At 41.9% G+C, this 17,091-nt stretch overlaps 7 protein-coding genes across 7 annotated transcripts; 2 read left to right on the top strand and 5 right to left on the bottom strand.

Annotated features, from left to right (window-relative positions):
- Window positions 1-4,065: 4,065 nt before the first annotated feature.
- On the bottom strand, window positions 4,066-5,173 carry PHALS_07500 (uncharacterized protein; the record flags this gene model as incomplete). Its single annotated transcript, XM_024720976.1, has 6 exons — window positions 4,066-4,110; window positions 4,169-4,276; window positions 4,337-4,393; window positions 4,460-4,582; window positions 4,646-4,737; window positions 4,801-5,173. 6 exons carry the CDS (start codon window positions 5,171-5,173, stop codon window positions 4,066-4,068), a joined length of 798 nt encoding a protein of 265 aa, XP_024586122.1.
- A 527-nt stretch (window positions 5,174-5,700) lies between these two features.
- Window positions 5,701-6,084, bottom strand: PHALS_07501 (NADH:ubiquinone oxidoreductase, NDUFA6/B14 subunit; the record flags this gene model as incomplete). Its single annotated transcript, XM_024720977.1, has 1 exon — window positions 5,701-6,084. One exon carries the CDS (start codon window positions 6,082-6,084, stop codon window positions 5,701-5,703), a length of 384 nt encoding a protein of 127 aa, XP_024586123.1.
- A 216-nt stretch (window positions 6,085-6,300) lies between these two features.
- On the bottom strand, window positions 6,301-9,884 carry PHALS_07502 (guanylate-binding protein; the record flags this gene model as incomplete). The annotated part of the gene is made up of 6 exons (XM_024720979.1): window positions 6,301-6,476; window positions 6,555-7,273; window positions 7,358-7,668; window positions 7,735-9,166; window positions 9,236-9,777; window positions 9,834-9,884. The coding sequence occupies 6 exons, from the start codon at window positions 9,882-9,884 to the stop codon at window positions 6,301-6,303; spliced, it is 3,231 nt and encodes a 1,076-aa protein (XP_024586124.1).
- Window positions 9,885-10,071: 187 nt separating this feature from the next.
- On the top strand, window positions 10,072-12,255 carry PHALS_07503 (Transcriptional regulators binding to the GC-rich sequences; the record flags this gene model as incomplete). The annotated part of the gene is made up of 1 exon (XM_024720980.1): window positions 10,072-12,255. The coding sequence occupies one exon, from the start codon at window positions 10,072-10,074 to the stop codon at window positions 12,253-12,255; it is 2,184 nt and encodes a 727-aa protein (XP_024586125.1).
- On the bottom strand, window positions 12,254-13,103 carry PHALS_15234 (uncharacterized protein). The gene has a single exon (XM_036407262.1). It carries the CDS (start codon window positions 12,927-12,929, stop codon window positions 12,726-12,728), a length of 204 nt encoding a protein of 67 aa, XP_036263502.1. The 5' UTR covers window positions 12,930-13,103; the 3' UTR covers window positions 12,254-12,725.
- Window positions 13,104-13,197: 94 nt separating this feature from the next.
- On the top strand, window positions 13,198-13,547 carry PHALS_07504 (uncharacterized protein; the record flags this gene model as incomplete). Its single annotated transcript, XM_024720982.1, has 3 exons — window positions 13,198-13,246; window positions 13,324-13,449; window positions 13,507-13,547. 3 exons carry the CDS (start codon window positions 13,198-13,200, stop codon window positions 13,545-13,547), a joined length of 216 nt encoding a protein of 71 aa, XP_024586127.1.
- A 2,383-nt stretch (window positions 13,548-15,930) lies between these two features.
- PHALS_07505 (uncharacterized protein) lies at window positions 15,931-16,168 on the bottom strand (the record flags this gene model as incomplete). The annotated part of the gene is made up of 2 exons (XM_024720983.1): window positions 15,931-15,996; window positions 16,058-16,168. 2 exons carry the CDS (start codon window positions 16,166-16,168, stop codon window positions 15,931-15,933), a joined length of 177 nt encoding a protein of 58 aa, XP_024586128.1.
- Window positions 16,169-17,091: the final 923 nt, after the last annotated feature.

Raw genomic sequence — 17,091 nt, forward strand, 5'->3', positions numbered from 1 at the left:
TGAAAACGCCTCTAGACGCGCATGGATTGCCTTGGGACCTTGCACTACAAGGTGTTGCACGCCCTCAGGGCCAAGCAAGGACATCAACTTGTTAAACCCGTCCTGCATGCCCTGGGGCAAAGAGGAAAAATTCTTCATCCTCACAGAGAATCAGTCGAAACGACTCGGTGTTGATTGACTACAAGTGCTACCAAGTGCAGCGGGGCTGCCATCGCTTAGCGCCTGAGAAAGCGTAATTTAGGTAATCGACCTTTCGTTCTATACTTAGAACAAGTATGAGTTACGGATCGCAATCCGCTTACTCCAAGAGTAATTATTGCCTTACCTAAGGACTCTTTCGTTTAAAATTTAAAACTGATTTTTATTTATATTTCTATCCTAATTTTAAAAGTTTAGGTTTTCAAAATATACTAAATATATATCGTAAAATCTAAATACATGCATAACAACTGGCTACCTAGCCACAGGCAGTATTCTTGTTTGGGTGCAGTCACACCATGCACATCTCGTGTGACCCACACTCCTATTACCAGGGTACGTGTAACCCCGTTACAATATATGTGGGTAATTAGGTACACTTTGTTTACGACGCGGAGTCAAGCAGCAATCCTGTGGTCTGAGGTCCACTATACCCGTCGCAAGATAGTGTTTTGTCACATTTGCGATAAGTTGTGTGATGTTCTCAACAAAAAATAGTTAATGCTATATTTTAACCTATTTCAGTACTTTGATGAGCTAGTCAGTACTGTAATTAATTATTTCAAGGTTTTGGTACTTGAATAGGTTGATTTGAGGTCCAACAACATAACCTTAATCATTTAACAAATAAAACACATGACTTCAGATCTAATTTGGTTAAGGTGAAAATTAAATAGGTATTTATTTTGTTATCGATATAACTCAGTGATGCCAATGTTCTGAACCACTGTTCTAGATTCATATATATTAGTTGAGTACAACAGCCAGAGGCTCGAGGTTTGTGTCCAACCATTGCTCAATGATTTCGACAATAAAAAAGATATTTTTGAATTTATTTTCAATGCAACGCTTAATATAAAGTAAGCGCTTAACGTAACATCAGACATTATCACATATCTCCATATTAGAACATACCCACAAAGTCTGTTGCAGATACAGCCTTTTCATTGACTCAGAGAGATGCCAACACTTCATCGAGGTCATCTTAATACACATAATATGATTGCGTGGTTGCATAGGCTGGCTTTGTAGTGGCTGATAAAAATAAGTTGTTTCATATATGGGGATAATTATTTGCACTTTGTTTACGACGCGGAGCCAAGCAGCAATCAAGTAGTCTGAGGTCTACTATGCCCGCCGCCAGATAGTGTTTTATCACATTTGAGGTAAATTGTGTGATGTTCTCAACAAAAAGTAGATGATAATATTTTCAATCTTTTTTCAGTCTTGCAGATCAGCAATTGTGAATTGCATTTAGCAAAAATGTTTTACACCTCCCCAAAAAGGGATCAGATCATTGTGTAAGCTGCATCTGTGCAGAGATAGTGTAACAATATTTCACGTGCCCTGGTTTGAAGGGTGTGAGTTTCACAAGATGATGTGACCACACAATTGTGTGGCTACACTTATACAAGAAGTCTGTACGTGGCTGAAATAGCATTTGATTAGGTTTCACTACATAGATAGAAATAATACAAATTTAGATATAGGCAGCTTTGCCGCAAACAAAACCAAGAAATACAGTTTACGTTTTTAGACGGGTGAGTAAATTAGCTTTCGGTTAAGGTTGTAGTTACTCTTGGAGTAAGTGGATCGCAATCCGCTACACTCGTATTGGTTCTAAGTATAGAATAAGATCACCGACCTTAACCAAGCTTCTTCTATGCGAAATTGCTACGGCAGCCCCGCTGTAGACACAGTAGCTGTATACCTATAATAGAAGAATCAGAGCCATAATAGATCAACTCTTTCACCAACTCTTGATTTTTTCTTTGCAGATCTAAAAGAACTTACACCACTTGCGATATGCCCGAAAAGGCTAGGCAAAGATCCGCGCCATTATCGATTAAATTCTTTCCACATAGGAACGCTTAGTCGTCGCCATTGGAAATTTATCGCGTTGCAGTAGAGAACTTTTTCTTTATTGCTTCGTAGGAAGGGGTATCCATTCCGCCAACGTTTGATCAAGACTTCCATGTCGATTCATCGTTAGCGCTTTTTCGCCACTTTCGCCACTTTCGGTCCTAGGACCGCGACTTATGTGATTCTAGCGGTCGCATCTGAGAACAGTTTCCTAGTAGGCTCGGGTTAGATAAATGAACATTACATGTTGTTCGCGAGTGGACACACACCAGTGGTACGTACAGTCAATGTAGTTTTTACGGTCGACCCAGTTGTTTGATTAACAGTTGGCACGCCTTGATATTAAGAATGCCTCTGCGACTTTAATCGTCCATGTGTGCCTATTCTACAGACTTCTAGTCGTTGGAATGACGTTGAATCCTGTCATGGACGAGGAGCAGCGGAGACGTCTCGCACAGAAATCACCAGGACTCGTCGTTCGTAGTTAAACGTGCTTGAAGACTGAGAATACAACCCCTGCCCGAAAAAAAGTGGGTAAGGATTTCTCACCACTGACATTTGCTTATTTTCAAATAATTTCGAAAATGATTTAACATAAGTAGGTGTTGACGTATAGGCTTATCGGCGACTGAATGATAACGGAACTGTGTTCAACTATTTTTTTAGCACATCTCGATTCTGGAGTCCAACGGTGTAGCTAAGACAAATCGGATCTGGATTGCGATTCATTTCGCGTGAAGCTATGGGGCACTTGCTTGATCAAGTTTCGAGCAGTATACTTGTCGAGTACACACTTTGATCTTAGCAAATGACGTACGTCAATTGAAGATGATAGAGACGAGGTGCACAGACTCCAACTTAAACTCTTGCAACGTACACAATTGGTTTCATATTTAGTGGTGTTCGAGGTCACGAAGATAATATATAAACCAGAATATAAGATATTAGAAAACGACCAAGACGATTGCAAGATACTTAGAGGTAACAAAGATATTAAAGCTTACACTTAAGAGCAGAATAAATTCTGAAAAAAACACACAACCAAAGAAGTGGAGCGAAACTGGTGAAGAAAAGAAAAAAATGCAGCAAGCAAGGATCACATACGATCGGTAACCGATGACGTGATGACCTGGTCGCGCAAAGAAGTAAACTTTATGTTTGGTACGATAGAAACACTATTCTTTGCAGGATATAAAACGTAAATGAGAGGCATATAATCATGAAGTGGATGAACCATGTGATATGACCACAAGCAAGCCAAATTCAAGCGAGTAGAAACGCCAAAAACATCGAGATTGGGGTTCGTCCATTTTTCATCACGATCAAGCATTGAGATGGTTGACTTATGAACTAGGACGTTGAGCTGTTAATCAAGTCACGACTCAGGAGAGAGGAGCAAGAGAAACATTATTTCTCGATTTCTTCAGCATATTCGAGTCAAATCGTTTCGCTTGGAATTGATAGCTGTTACAATCCAGAACATATAATCTGCCAGTACGTAGGATGAAAGTTTTCTGGTGGAAAAAGAAACTTTTCTGGTGGATTCAAGGTAATTAATCTTCTGCAGCTTACGTTCAGACTTCACAAGCATCTATTCAGGAATCACCTATTACATACATCGCTCCAGCAATAGTCACTCAGTCCAGGCACGTTTTATGACTATTGATTCACTTACAAAATCAGTGAGTTTTAGATACAAATGAATCATAAAAAAGATACAAAAAAGATATCTCCCTTCGTGCAAAGGTCTACATGACTTTCTACCTCACGTACACTCCTCTGACTTATGCCCCGTAGAAATGAAAGGACCGTGAGGTCTTCTCAGCCCGTAGAGGAATTTTTCGTAGCAGTAATTGTTAAATTCTACACTATCTAAATAGATTCTGTAATTTCTTGAAAATCCACGATTTTGATTTTTCATATTGTAACGATAGAGCATATACTTCGACTTTTTTTCTCGCAAAAGGTGGCGGGGAATCATTTTCTCGACGTCAAGACTCGACATCAGCGATTTACACCTTCGAAAAACTTCACTACTAGCAGTGCGTACTTCATCATAATTTTAGCTGCTTATCTTGCATGATTTCATTGAGTGTTATAATCTTACCTCCTGGAAAAGCCCAAGAACTTCAGTATCTCGAATGAGTCGCATGCATTTCAATTGGTCTGAGATAAAACGTGTCGACTGCTCGCAATGACACTGAGCAGCTTCAAGCTGTATAACAAGATCATATGAAAAGGTTGTAGAGAAAAATTGCACGTTCAGCAGACATACCGCTTGCCTCCGCTCTGCGATACGAGTCACATTTCCTCTTTGATGCTCCAGCAGTAGCTGTATGAGTAGATTTCCATTTTCATTATCGATTCCAGTCGCTTTTACCAAGTGTTACGACCTTACCGCCCGTTTTGCGTACTCGATGTCTAGCACCAGTTTGGCCCGATCTTCGATAAGTAAGTCAATCCGCTTGAGCTCGGCAATGCGATAATTAATCTTTTCTAGTATTTCCTTTGCCGCTTGATCCTTTGATTACCAATGTTAAAACGTTATAAAGGCATCATAAAGTCTAAAAGCGAATGAAGTTACACGAAACGCTAGTGAGCTATTCTGAATGTTGACACCCAAATCATAATCTTTCGAAACATGCGTTGAGTTGGATAGCAACGTTTCTGATAGATCTAGAAATTCACAATATTAGCTGAACGATTCATCAATAGTTTTTTTAAATAATTGCATCAAACCGACGACGCTTTGCGAATGGTTATGAAGGCTATTACGAATTCTTAATAGTTGCTTCATTTCCAGACGATTGCTTGCTTGAGTCTTATTAAACAACTGATCCCTCGGTGGGTCAGCTAAACGACACGCCACAAGAAAACGCTGCATGAGACGGTTTTTATGGCTTTGTATGCGTTTTATAAAACTTTTCTTCGCATAAAGTACACCATCGTCAATATGTCGAACGTCTTGAATGTGCTCAGACTGGAGATGACTAATGTGTCTTTCGTCTGCTTCGAGAAGTGGACATGAGTCGTTATAGTTTTCCACAGATTGCACACTTCTTTTTCTGGAATAAATTCGATTCGTTTGTAAATGGAGCGTCGAGAAGGACATATCAGCTACGGAAACGATCAACTGTTGCTGTGTTTGAACCTTTTAAAAATTAAGATTTCTTAAACATCTTTTGTTTCTTATTTGACCTCTGAATGTTTAAAACATGATAATAATTTATTGTTGCTTGAATCACAAAATTGAGACATTTGCTGCTAAATTGTTTCATGGGAGCTATCTAATTATCAATCAGATATTATCAACACAATATTACTTTACAGCATATCAATTAATGATTAGAGTTTTCTTCACCTTCAGGTGGCAAAACAGCTCACCTGCGTTATCTTTCTCGCTGCGTATCGTTTAACTTGACTTTGATTCAATAGCAAAGTTATATTGAAATTTTAAATTTTATAGACTTTTTACAATAGAGGTAAATTGCTGATTCTTTTATTTTTAATATAAAGGCCGTTACTTGAACACGTAGATACTGTCAGAATTTGTATCTTACTTAAGCGCTCTCAGTTCCTACAAGACAAATTCAGGAAAGCACACTCTGTCATCTGATATTCTGTTCATTTTAAACTCACTTAAAGCTCGTCCTCTTCATCATCTATGCCAGCGAAAAATTTCTCGAGTGACTGGTCCACTGAGTTTACAAGCTTAGGTTGACGTAACGTCTGAGCACGTTCCAGCAGCGTAAGTAGGTGAACCTTTTGCTTCCACTGCATTAAAGTTTCCTCCAGTTCCATGTTGGCTTTAGTGATGAGCATATCGACAATGCGCGGGTCCTTAACTTCTGCGTGCTCGCGAAACAATGCTTGAACAGCAAGCCGCGCCTCAGACGGCTCCATCGAGATATCATAAAGCGTTAAAACTCGAGGCACCTGTTTAGTGATGTAGCGATACAATGTGACGGCTGGACTAGCCGTGGACGCCGCCGACGCTTTCTCCGCAGCGACACGCAAAGCCATAGGACTTATAAACGTTCCTAAAGGGAGGAGATTACAGTGATTGTGACCACACAGGAAGCATTGCCCCGATACAATGACATGCTTACAATTGGCTATTTATTAGGTCTTAAAGTACTGTATGTTAGATTTAAAACATGGCGTCCATCCTACTTTTATTAAATTTTACTAGAAAGTCTTACAAAGAACTTGAAATTTAACTTTGATTGACATAAGTCCTTATTTCTTCTTTCTCGATGATAGCAACTTTGCACGCTCTTGGATGCGTTTTTCAACTTCTTCCTGAGCCGCTTTGCGCGCCTCAGCCAGCGACATTTTTTGCCTATTGGTTCTGGTGGCTGCTGCTTTCACTTTGCTGGTTCCACGCGGCTTTTTAGGTGTTGGAGAAGGCTTTGCTGCTTCACACATCAAGTATACAGCACATCAATCGATAATGATTAGCATTTTGAAAAAAAAAAACGCATTGTACATACCAGTGCTACATTCAGCCTCGTCCATTTCAACATCTTCTGATCCCCTTCTGGTTAATGGTCGCTTACGTCCGACTTCTATCGTTTCAGCTGGCTGATGTCGACTAGCTTCGATTGCAGCCCGGGCGGCTAACTCAGCTGCATTCGCTGCTTGTTGTGCCGCAATCTCTGCCTGCATACGAGACGCTTGCTCTTGCTGAACTTGAAGTTCCATGTTTGCACGCTCTTTTTCCTTTTGCGCAATCATACACTTCATCTCTTCCAGTTGCCGCTTTAGCTCTTGAGCTTCATCTTTCTTCGTTGCCTCAGAAGTGACTTGAGCCTCTAGTTGACACTTCTGAGTTTCAACCTCTGCGGCCTTGCGCTTCATTTCCTCAAGATCGCGTTTTAAACGCGCAGCCTCTTTCTCCTTCGCCAAACTTTTGAGACGGGCACTTTCCAATGATTTCAGCTGTTCCTCTTGATTTTGTCTTTCCATCTGTATTGACTGCAGCTTCATTTCTTCTACTCGTTGCTGAAGTTCACGCGCTTTCCGTTCCTCTTCTTGCAGCTTGTCGCGAAGTCGCTTTGATTCGTCTTCTTTCTCACCAAGCCACTTCGTATGGTTACTCTTGAGACGGTTGATTTCCGCTTCCTTCTGCTCTGCCGCTCGACGCTCTTGCTCACGCGCACGTCTTTCCTTTTCCGCTAGATCTAATGCCTCTTTCTTTTCAATAGCAAGCCTTAAAACAACAGTCAGCGTCAGCACAAACATGTAGACGACACAATCACAATTGAGTATGAAAACGTCAGAGGAAGCAACGTACTGGTTCAACATCTTTTGGTTATCCACAGCTGCTTTGCAATCACTAGTTAAAATTTCACGCAATCCCTTTGCAGTGAACTGGGTGGCTTCGCGATCAGCAATAGTCGATAAAAACTTGGCAGCGTGCTCTTGTAAAGCGTGACGAAATACCGACTCAATTTGATCATCAGTGGTAGGAAACTCAAGTTTTTGAAGTTGATTTTCAAATGCCTGCGTGACTTCGAGCCTTAACTTTTCGTACTGCTCCATTTCTTGACGCAAGCCAGCATCTTTTTCCAACTGTTGATTGCACTGCAAATATTTATCTGCAAGCTGTGGGTAACAATACACAACATCCATGAGAATATATACAGAAATCAAAGCTCAGAAAATGCTTACATCGTCGCCGAGTTTTTCAAGCGCCTTACTTTTCGCCTCAAGGTCACTCTTTAAAATAGTCCAGCCTTGAAGCTTTTCAGACATCGCTTTCATGACGTGAATAGCTGCACCATCAATAGCCGCCTTAATGTCTTCTACTGCCATCGGGAGCTTCCCCTCAAGGCGATATGTGATTTGCTTGCCTAAGTCTTCTCGAGCTTCATAGCTTACTTCGTGGAGAATCTGGCGCATCTCAATTATGTAACGCCGATTCATATCATCCACTAGTTGTGCCTTGTAGTGTTCAAGATCGGCACGAAAATTCGATACACCAAATTCTTTGACATGACCCGCTTTTCGAATCACTTCACCCATAATTCGTGCGAAAAGTGTCTCAACTTCACTTTGTAGCTTCGTCACCGTCATGGGATGCCTTGCAGAAAATCGCTTATCAAGGTTGTCGTGCATTTCGGACCTCATTCGCACTTTCGCAGCATGCACTGCTTCATTCAGCACACTTGTTGATTGCTGAATTGCTTTGTCATTTGCTACCTCCAGCTTGTCGAAGAGAAGACTTGCACTTTGTCGAATACGATTACATTCAATCTCCAATCCGCGAGCTCCTTGCAGTCCGATTGGAAGTTGCTTTAGGCGTTGCAATTCGCGGTCAAGCAAGTCTGTGCATTCCTGACGAAGGACTGCACCCTTCATTGGAATCTTTGTTCTCTCAATGACTTGGCATTCCTGTCGTAAAGTCTGAAATGCAAGATCCACTTGTTTCGACAAATGAGCAGCGATTTTTTCACTGTTTGCATGTAAAGCAATGGTGATCTCCTTCTCTGCAAATGCATGAAGAGAAGCTCTGATGTCCTTGCGTAATGTGGATGGGAAGGTTTTCATATTCTCGAATGCTTCAGCTATTATGATTGCAACATCTTTATGTAGCATTTTGTCAAACGCATCGCTCGAGAGCAACTCTTCAAGCCCAGCAGCTTCACAATAAGCTGAAATCTCCTTTTCACAGTTTGTCTTTGCAGCTTCGGCCTCTGCTCGTACCATTGACGAGTAAATTGACTCCGGCATAATTACTTGATCGCTATTTAACGTATCAACTAGCGCTGGCATAATTTGTGACAAATACTTTGCTGTCAGCGGTCGTTGATAAAACTTCATCGGTTCCTGTAGTTGACTAGACAAACACTTGCGCAATTCACGCAGCTTCTCTTGAAAAGGCCTTTGCAGTTGATCAAAACGAATCTTGTCTTTTAAATTCGCCGTGTTAGCCACTGGTGCTGGAAAGAGCCAGATATTGATCGATTCAAAAGCCTCAATAAGGTTCACGCGAGCTAAATTGCGCACATTTACTTCGTCACTTCGTCCCTTTTCTTTCTGGAATAAATCTCGATAAACTTCATCAGGTGTCGAGTTGACAAAACTCCAGTCTCGAAACACTCTGGTAAGTTAGAAATACAAAATCATAAGCTATCATTTTGACTTCTCATTGATTAGAAAAATTCCTTACAAATGCAAATGTCCAAACACTTTCGTGTTAGCTCCATCCGCGAGTTCAATGCCCTGTGCCGCACGGGCCAGTACTGCTAACAGATTTAGCATTCTATCGGCTTGCAAACTGTCTTTCCAATTAAAAAGAACGACCTTGGATGCAAGCAGGACAGGCGACACTAGTCGTGAATCATACGTTATATCCCGGTCTCCCTGTCCCTCGGCATCCACAAATCCAATGTGAATGTCTTTACTTTTCTTGGAAGTAATGGCTGAACATCCATTAAAGCCGCTGAACGTACTAAGTGGTACAAAATGACTTGACAGATCAACACCCTGTGTACAAGGTTCGCGAAGATTGGAGATCTTGAAAAGATCCTGCTGATCAGCCAAAAGATTCATAAGAAAGGACTTGCCCTGTCGAGCAGCCCCAAATATTGAAATAAGATTAATCGTTGTGTCTCCTAGCGGCTGAAGCACTTGACTTGAGGCTTCGGAACTAATAAACATTTGATCGCTTTTGCCAGCTCTGTTCGCGCCCATGCCCAACCATTTGACAGCCTGTACGGATTCTAAGAGGAAATTTACCAAGAGAAAAGCATCAAGACCTTGCGCACCTTTGTTTGTGATGCCTCGCCGCTAAAGAACATGCTTTTAAGCGTTTCCATTGAGTCCGAAAACAATGTCCAAAGGATCGAAGAAAACGGATGATTAGATCAAGTCCTATCGGAAATATATCACTTCGGATGACTACGTTTTACTCCTAGGTTTTGTGTCTTACCCTCTAAATACAGCTTAACAGTAACATTTAAATATTCTCTCATACTCCAGAACTAAATTTTAATGAATAAAACAATGTTTCGTAGCAAGAAAAAAAATGTCGGTGGTCGCAAGCGGCGTGACGTGGGTGCGGACAACCAGGTTTCCGCTGCATTTGACGATATCAAGAAGTCACATAGTGATGAAAACTTAACTCTTGGTGACTCTGAAGCGATTAGAAGTGATCTTCACGTGCTAGAGAATCTACGTCACACTCGTTCTCGTGCTACTAAAACCACAATGACATTTAGCTCGAAAAGTATGAGTGCGGAAGCAAGTCGAGGGTCTATCTATAGTGGTGAAGTTTCTGCAGAGATAAATGGACTGTTAAGTTTTGCTGATGAAGAGCATTCAGAAAAGAAGAAGCAAAAGAAGAGAAAGATGCGACCTAATTTAGTGGCATCGAGCACTGTAAATGGGGAGATGGAAGAGGATCCACCGCGTCAATATTCAGCTGAAATGTTGTCATCATTGCGTAACGAGCAGAGTGTAACCAATAACGAGTTACAAATGGATGTAAAGATGCACGAGGTTGAACAAGAAAGTGAAGCAGAGATGGAGCATCAGATGTTAGAAGAGGAAGAAGAGGATTTCATTGCACTTGATAAAGGAAATAAAAAGACGCGACATAGCACAAATCGTGTGACTTTTGGCGAGCAATTGAACGATGAAGAGATCCCAAACATGGAAATTACAGAGGAATTGTCGGAGGAGGAGGATCAAAATATTAAATGGGAAGAAGAGCTGATGCGCCGTGGTGGACATGGCGTGTCGTCTGCGCTAGAGTCTAAAGAATGTCATTCCTTACCTATTTATCCCACAAGAAAAAAGGTGACATGTGTGACGCTGGGTAGTGTGCTTGGTAAGCTGGAAAGAAATCTTGAGACGTCAAAAGCAGAAAGCGAGCGTGTTTCGCGTGAGCTTGTGCGCCTGAAAGCTGAAAAAGCGTTGATTGAGACGACAGTAGAGAAGCAGAAAGAAGAACTTGCTGTTAGTAGTAAAGAATTTGAATATTTTCAGAAAATTGAAGACTTTGTTAAAGGCTTAAGCTTTTGCTTGCGTGAGAAGCTGCCTGTGATACAAGCAAACGAAAAACGAATTTTAGACGAGCGCGTGAAACAAGTAAAGACATGTCGAGAAGAGGAGAATCATGGTATTCAGGAAGATCTTAACTTGTTTTTGCACTCGGGAGTGCTGCAGCAAAGCGATATTTTTGGCCTAAATCACGTCGATTTGCTCGTCAATGGTGACGCTGCATCCAATGACACAAAGCATGCCGAACGTATGCACAAGTATCGACAGCATTATATCGAGACCGACAAAGCTGATCCACGTAACGAAGAACAAGATTTTTTTGCTGATACGATTGATGAACTCAACTCAATTGAACGGGTGTATGGACAATTTCAAGAGTGGAAAGCTACGTTCCCAGAAGTATACGAAAGCACATACTGCGAGCTAGCACAAGAGAAGCTGCTTGCTCCGTATGTTAAGGCGGAGCTACTTTATTGGGATCCACTGCGTTCGGCCAGCGCTGAATCAAAAAAGTCAATTGACGAGTTCTCGTGGTTTCGTGTCCTGAAACAGCATGTGCATCAACCCAGTCAGAATCACGATACTATGGATGGTCTGATTATTTATCAAGTTCGCGATGTCTTACTTAAAAAAGTGATTGATGCAGTATCGAGCTATTTTGATCCATACTCGAGTCTTCAAGTACGTAGTCTGTTACAGGTGCTGGATGATGTTCGACGATATGGGTTTTCTGTTTACGTCGAAGATGCACTAAATACGATCATCAAAGCTGCACTAGAATCCTTTTCGCGTGCTGCGAATTGCACAGTGCTTGTTGCCATCGACCAAAACATTGCCACGTCTCACGACAATGTCAACGTTTTAGCTCGTTATCTGTTGGAGCGATTTAATACGTTACTGGACAATCTTCTAGACCTCTTTGTTGGTCTTCCTAAAGGACCGATTGCAAGTGCAGGTTTTCGCTGCTTGCTGAAACGACTTCATCAGCTCCTTGCGTACGTTCAATTTTGCCAAAAAAGTGAAAAAATGCAGCAAATTGCAACAGCTACTCAGGTTGTAAGACAACTATCTGGATCATCCTACTTACATCAGTTATTATCAGAACCCAGTCAGGAACGCGAATTAAAGCACATCATGACGCTATTTACTCCATTTTTACACATCTCTGGCAGCGAGTTTGAATAAACATGTCATGAATGTTGTATCTTTCCAGCATTTGTTTGGCAACTTTGCAGCAATGGTGGTCTTCGCTTCAGTCAAACTTCTCGTTTTCTTGTCGCCAACACATGTCAAGTGATAGCACGCTCAAAGAATGGCGAGCAGCGTTATGATACTAGATTCATTAATTCCAATGGCCTTGTGCGGGTGAGTAACGCGACTATGAGGTTGCACAGCTAGTTCGCCCGATTGCAGGTGAACTTAGCACATGACCACCGAGTAAAAGGGAATGTAGAGTCTCAACTTGTACAAGTGGTGCCTTAATGCAGAGTTTCTCGGTAAATTTTACACCCAGCTTCTTGATGGTGTCCTAAGCATATATTTAATTACCAGGGCGACAGACTGATGCCTTCTTAGATCTGGAAAATCACATACTCATGACGTTCTCTTTAAGCGTTGACAGCTAGGTGGTGGACGAATGTACTCAGGCCGAAGTGCTATCGACAGTGTGGTAGCAGCTCGCTTACTAGCGCACAGTAGCCGGCAAATCGAACACTAGAGTCATTGACGCCACCGTCAGTTATGAAAAAATTTTGCAGCTGTGCGGCCCAAAATGTTGCTGAAGTAGACGATTGACCAGAGCATCGAAGGTCTATGCATTCACGATAAGAATAAACTTGAATTTGGTGTACAAAGGACATTATGATTGGGAAGGTTGAGCTGCGAGGTTGGTCATTTGCTTTGAGATAATTACAGCAGGGCAGTCAGCAGGTCCAGTGTAGGAATATACTTAAATTGCAGATTGTTGGAATTCGCTATACAACCTACAAATTTTACAATAGGCCCAGTAACAAAAAAATCTACTTAAATGAAAAGGATCGTCCAATCATAATTTATGGGTATACCATTAGCCCAGTTTTTGTAGGATAGAATTGTCGCTCTTCCTAAATCTGCACTCTGGACTCAGAGATGCCTTCTTGTGTCAAATTTGATACGTCTAGACGCTATCTTTCTTCTGGTAAAAGAAACAACACTTCAAATCCTCTTATATACCATAAAATAAGAGAGCTGACACAGGGATGACGTTGCCAGTAGCTGTCCAACAGCTCAGTCGCCTTCATGTTGGCACGATATCGTCAAGACTTCAAGGGCGCATAAACCTGCTGTGTTTCGTAGTCCAGTTGAGCGGTCACATCCAATTTGATTCTGACACATATCAACGTAAAGCTGTCGAGGCTTACAAAATTATATACGACGAAATGACATGGCTTGTTTTAGGCTTGGGTATCACTGGCTGTAGAAGCTTGCGCCGGAAATAGCCATCTTGCACTCGCAAGCAGTTTGGACTGTCAGATCCTGTTCTCTGTGAGATCATTTCTGAATAAAGGCCACCAGTACATGGCTTTCGACGAGCAGTATGTCTTGTCTATACCAAGATGGCCATCAAGGGTGTGTCATGTGCCTTGTATCATCCTGAAGTGCCAGCGCATGCTGAGTGTCGAGTGGGTCATTGCTGTAATGCGACAAGCATCAAGACATTTTATGATGCAGATGTGCATTCAAACGTGACATTCAGGTCCAAAAACTCTTTATTTCAAAGCTTTCAGTAATGCAGCAAACACTGCTTCTAACTAATACGATAGTATGAATCGCCTCATCAATGCGCGAGGTCAACATCGTGCATGCAATAACTTATAGCTTGGGCGACGCAAGAGCGTATCAGCCACCGCATTAAGCCGACCTAGATTATATTTTTAAATACTTATAAACACTTAAAAGCTTTATGTTACGTGTAGAGTGTTTCGTGTACCAAGTATAGAAGCACTCTTGTTTAAATAATCGTGTATGAACTAACAAATATTTATATTCACGAAGAAGTTGTAAGGATCAGTTTGACCCAAAGACTTGACCTTGGGTAGTTGCCCGCCGACCCGAGCCAGTTTAAAGATCAAGAATGATAAACAGCACCAGCGTGTGGGTGGATCACGACGCAGGACCCGATCGTAAGAGACAGAAATTACTATCTGATTGTCATGCGTGGATTGTTTCGCACAAACTATAGCTAGTATGCTTCGTTTTCGTTTCATTCGCAACAGTATTGATTCGGTAGCAAACTTTGACATTATATTTCACTTCTGCATTATCAAAGCACAGATCGCCATACTTATCTGTCATACGCCGGCTTTCTTCAGTGGGAAAAACATGCCGATGATGGTAAGACTTCAAAATTGATGGAGATCGCGAAGTCAAACAAAAAAAACGTATTGCAGTCAATACTAAAGATTAAGCTTTCACAGCTACTAACTGGCCTTGTGAATCATGTATACCGCATGGAGACGACATCGGATCGACATGAGAGACCAATATTGAGCCTGATAGCTGCAACGATGCCAGTGCTGAAGGAAACGCTGCTCAAAAGGAGATCTTCAGTGATTTTTAAATTAAGGGGCGCTGGAGCAGCTCGCGCAGTGCGACGACTACTAGACTTATTAACTGCCAAGATCACGCCAGTGTCAAGCAAAGGTTCCTTCGGTGCAGTGATTAGCGGTAAGCAAACACTGCCTCTGCAACAGAGTTGCTGTTGACTTTCAATGTCCGCGGTATCAAAGGGATAGTGAATGGGTACGTGCCATCCCGGTCGAACCGAGAGCCTCTAACTGACTAAACACGACAAGTTAAAATGGCTATCGACTCGGCACTACATCAAACTTAGGGTCAATGCATCGCGCTAACAAATTCTAAGCTTAGAGGTCGGACACAAATAAGCACTATGTGTGGTCACAATAATAAGAATCAAGCTGGGGGGTATACAAAAGACAAATATCGCGAGTCTTTGCACCCCTGATATAAGCTTACCGCATGTAGTCTAAGCAATATTTACGTGTCACAGAATGAAGATATTCTTGGACAACGTTTAAGCGTGAAAGGCTCTGAAATTCCGGCTGGCTTTCTTAGCTAATTTTTACGTGCCAAGAAGTGGAGAAATTATTGGGCAACATTCAATCATTAGAGGTATTGTAGCTCAGCCTCAGATTTATAGAGATACTCTACACAAAGTCAGCCATCAAGAAAACCATCCGCGTATATAAACTTCTGGCTTAAGCGTTAATTCACAAGGGTCTTGCGAGATTGGGATGTGTTAGCGCAGCAGAGGGGACGAGTCTCAGTTTAGCTGAGTGACCTCTAAGCTGCTAGGCAGCACCTTGGTGTCAACAGGAGCTACTCGGGCGAAACAGCTAAGACTTTCGCCATACCTGATCGTAGTATCTAGCTTATAAGAGTGTGCAGCTCCTTGAACAATTTGAAGCCACGTAATTTGCCATAAAAATTATGCTGTGCTGTATAATACCACAGCCAACCCGGGTGTCGTGCCACTATGTACAACGCACTAAAGGCCGCAATCAGTAATCGCTCCCATAGAGGCTCCAGCACTGAGATTGCGCTCTTGAACTATTCATCAAGAATTGCGTTACTCTGGCTTTGGTGGAAGCAAAATCGGTTTCTTCCGTGAGAGTGCTTAAGATAAGATTCAAGTCCTCCGAGGGCAAGGACAAATACGATTTGTCGCTGGCTGGGTGAATGAGATGACCATTACTTCGGATATGCTGCAGACGGAACAAAAGCAGATCCAGATAGCAGTCTCTAAGATATAAGGCCGCGCGCAAGAATTGAGATTATGTACAATCAATAGGTGAAAAGGGGCTATTCCGACGTGGAAATGCTTAAGATGACATGCGTAGTGGTTGATTGCATCTCCTTACCAGGTGTCTTCAATTCTTGCTCAATCAGCAACGAAGGCGTAAATGAGCGGGATATGTTTAAGAGATACGATATCTAGTTGCAGTAGAGGCGGTGGACTTCCTTCATGGGCGGTGACAGTTACTACCGTCATTTCGAATCTCCACATATTTGCGGCTCGCACTGAAATCTTCCGTGCCATTCAACATCATCCAATGATCGACAGCGCGATTTAGTGCCGCAAGAATTAAAAGTTAAAAAATGGGTGTATACTTTCTGACCTCATCTAAGTCGACGGACATCAGCCATGTTCAGGAGAAAGAACTACCTTTGTAGAACAGCGTGGAGCTTGCAGATGTTACATATCAAACATATGTTTCATGCATAGTCTCTTCTCTCTCGGTAGAGAGGTGTGAGGTGTGGGCTCCTATGCAGGTTCGATCCACTGTTCCTTTGATGAAAATGTCGATTCTCAAAATGCGCAGGGCAGAATATAGGAAAGTTAACCCTCACAGATCGACATCAAGGGGGCCCAGCCTAAAAAGCAACTCTCTCTAAAAAAGCGAGGAAGCTCACAGCCCAAGGTTGTTGGCTGTCAGCAACAATGGCATTTAAATTAAGATTGGCCTAAGCTGGTATAGCTTCGGTACTGACCATGCGTTTTTTGTCTGACTGGGTGAGCAAAGTTTTTGTCGGGTGCCTTGAGTAGAGTTGGAAAGTGGAAGCGGCAATGTGAAGTGGACTTGAGCGAAGTTAAAAAACTTTGAACATTTTCGCGATTTTTAAAAAGCATTCATGCTGAAACAAAAATGGAGTATATCGCAGTCTCCAGAATTTGTCGATACTGAAATAGAGACGATAATGTGTAGACTTTTAAAAATATCCTCGTTAAAACCAAAGAGTTGTTGCAGATAAAGATTTGCAAGATGGTAAGAGTGCGGTGGATACAAATGGAAGAGATGCGCTCTTCAGCTGTAACAATTGAGTACATGCTCGCAGAGCACAGAGTACAAAACGATTGGAACAGCAAATCTCAAGGATCCTACGGATCTTTAGATTTTTTGTTGAGAGAATATCATGATGTAAAGAAAAGATATCCAGTTGATCTGATGCCCACATAACCCG

The sequence above is a fragment of the Plasmopara halstedii genome (assembly GCF_900000015.1).
Source record: "Plasmopara halstedii genome assembly, contig: Scaffold_3109, whole genome shotgun sequence".
NCBI lineage: Eukaryota > Oomycota > Peronosporomycetes > Peronosporales > Peronosporaceae > Plasmopara > Plasmopara halstedii.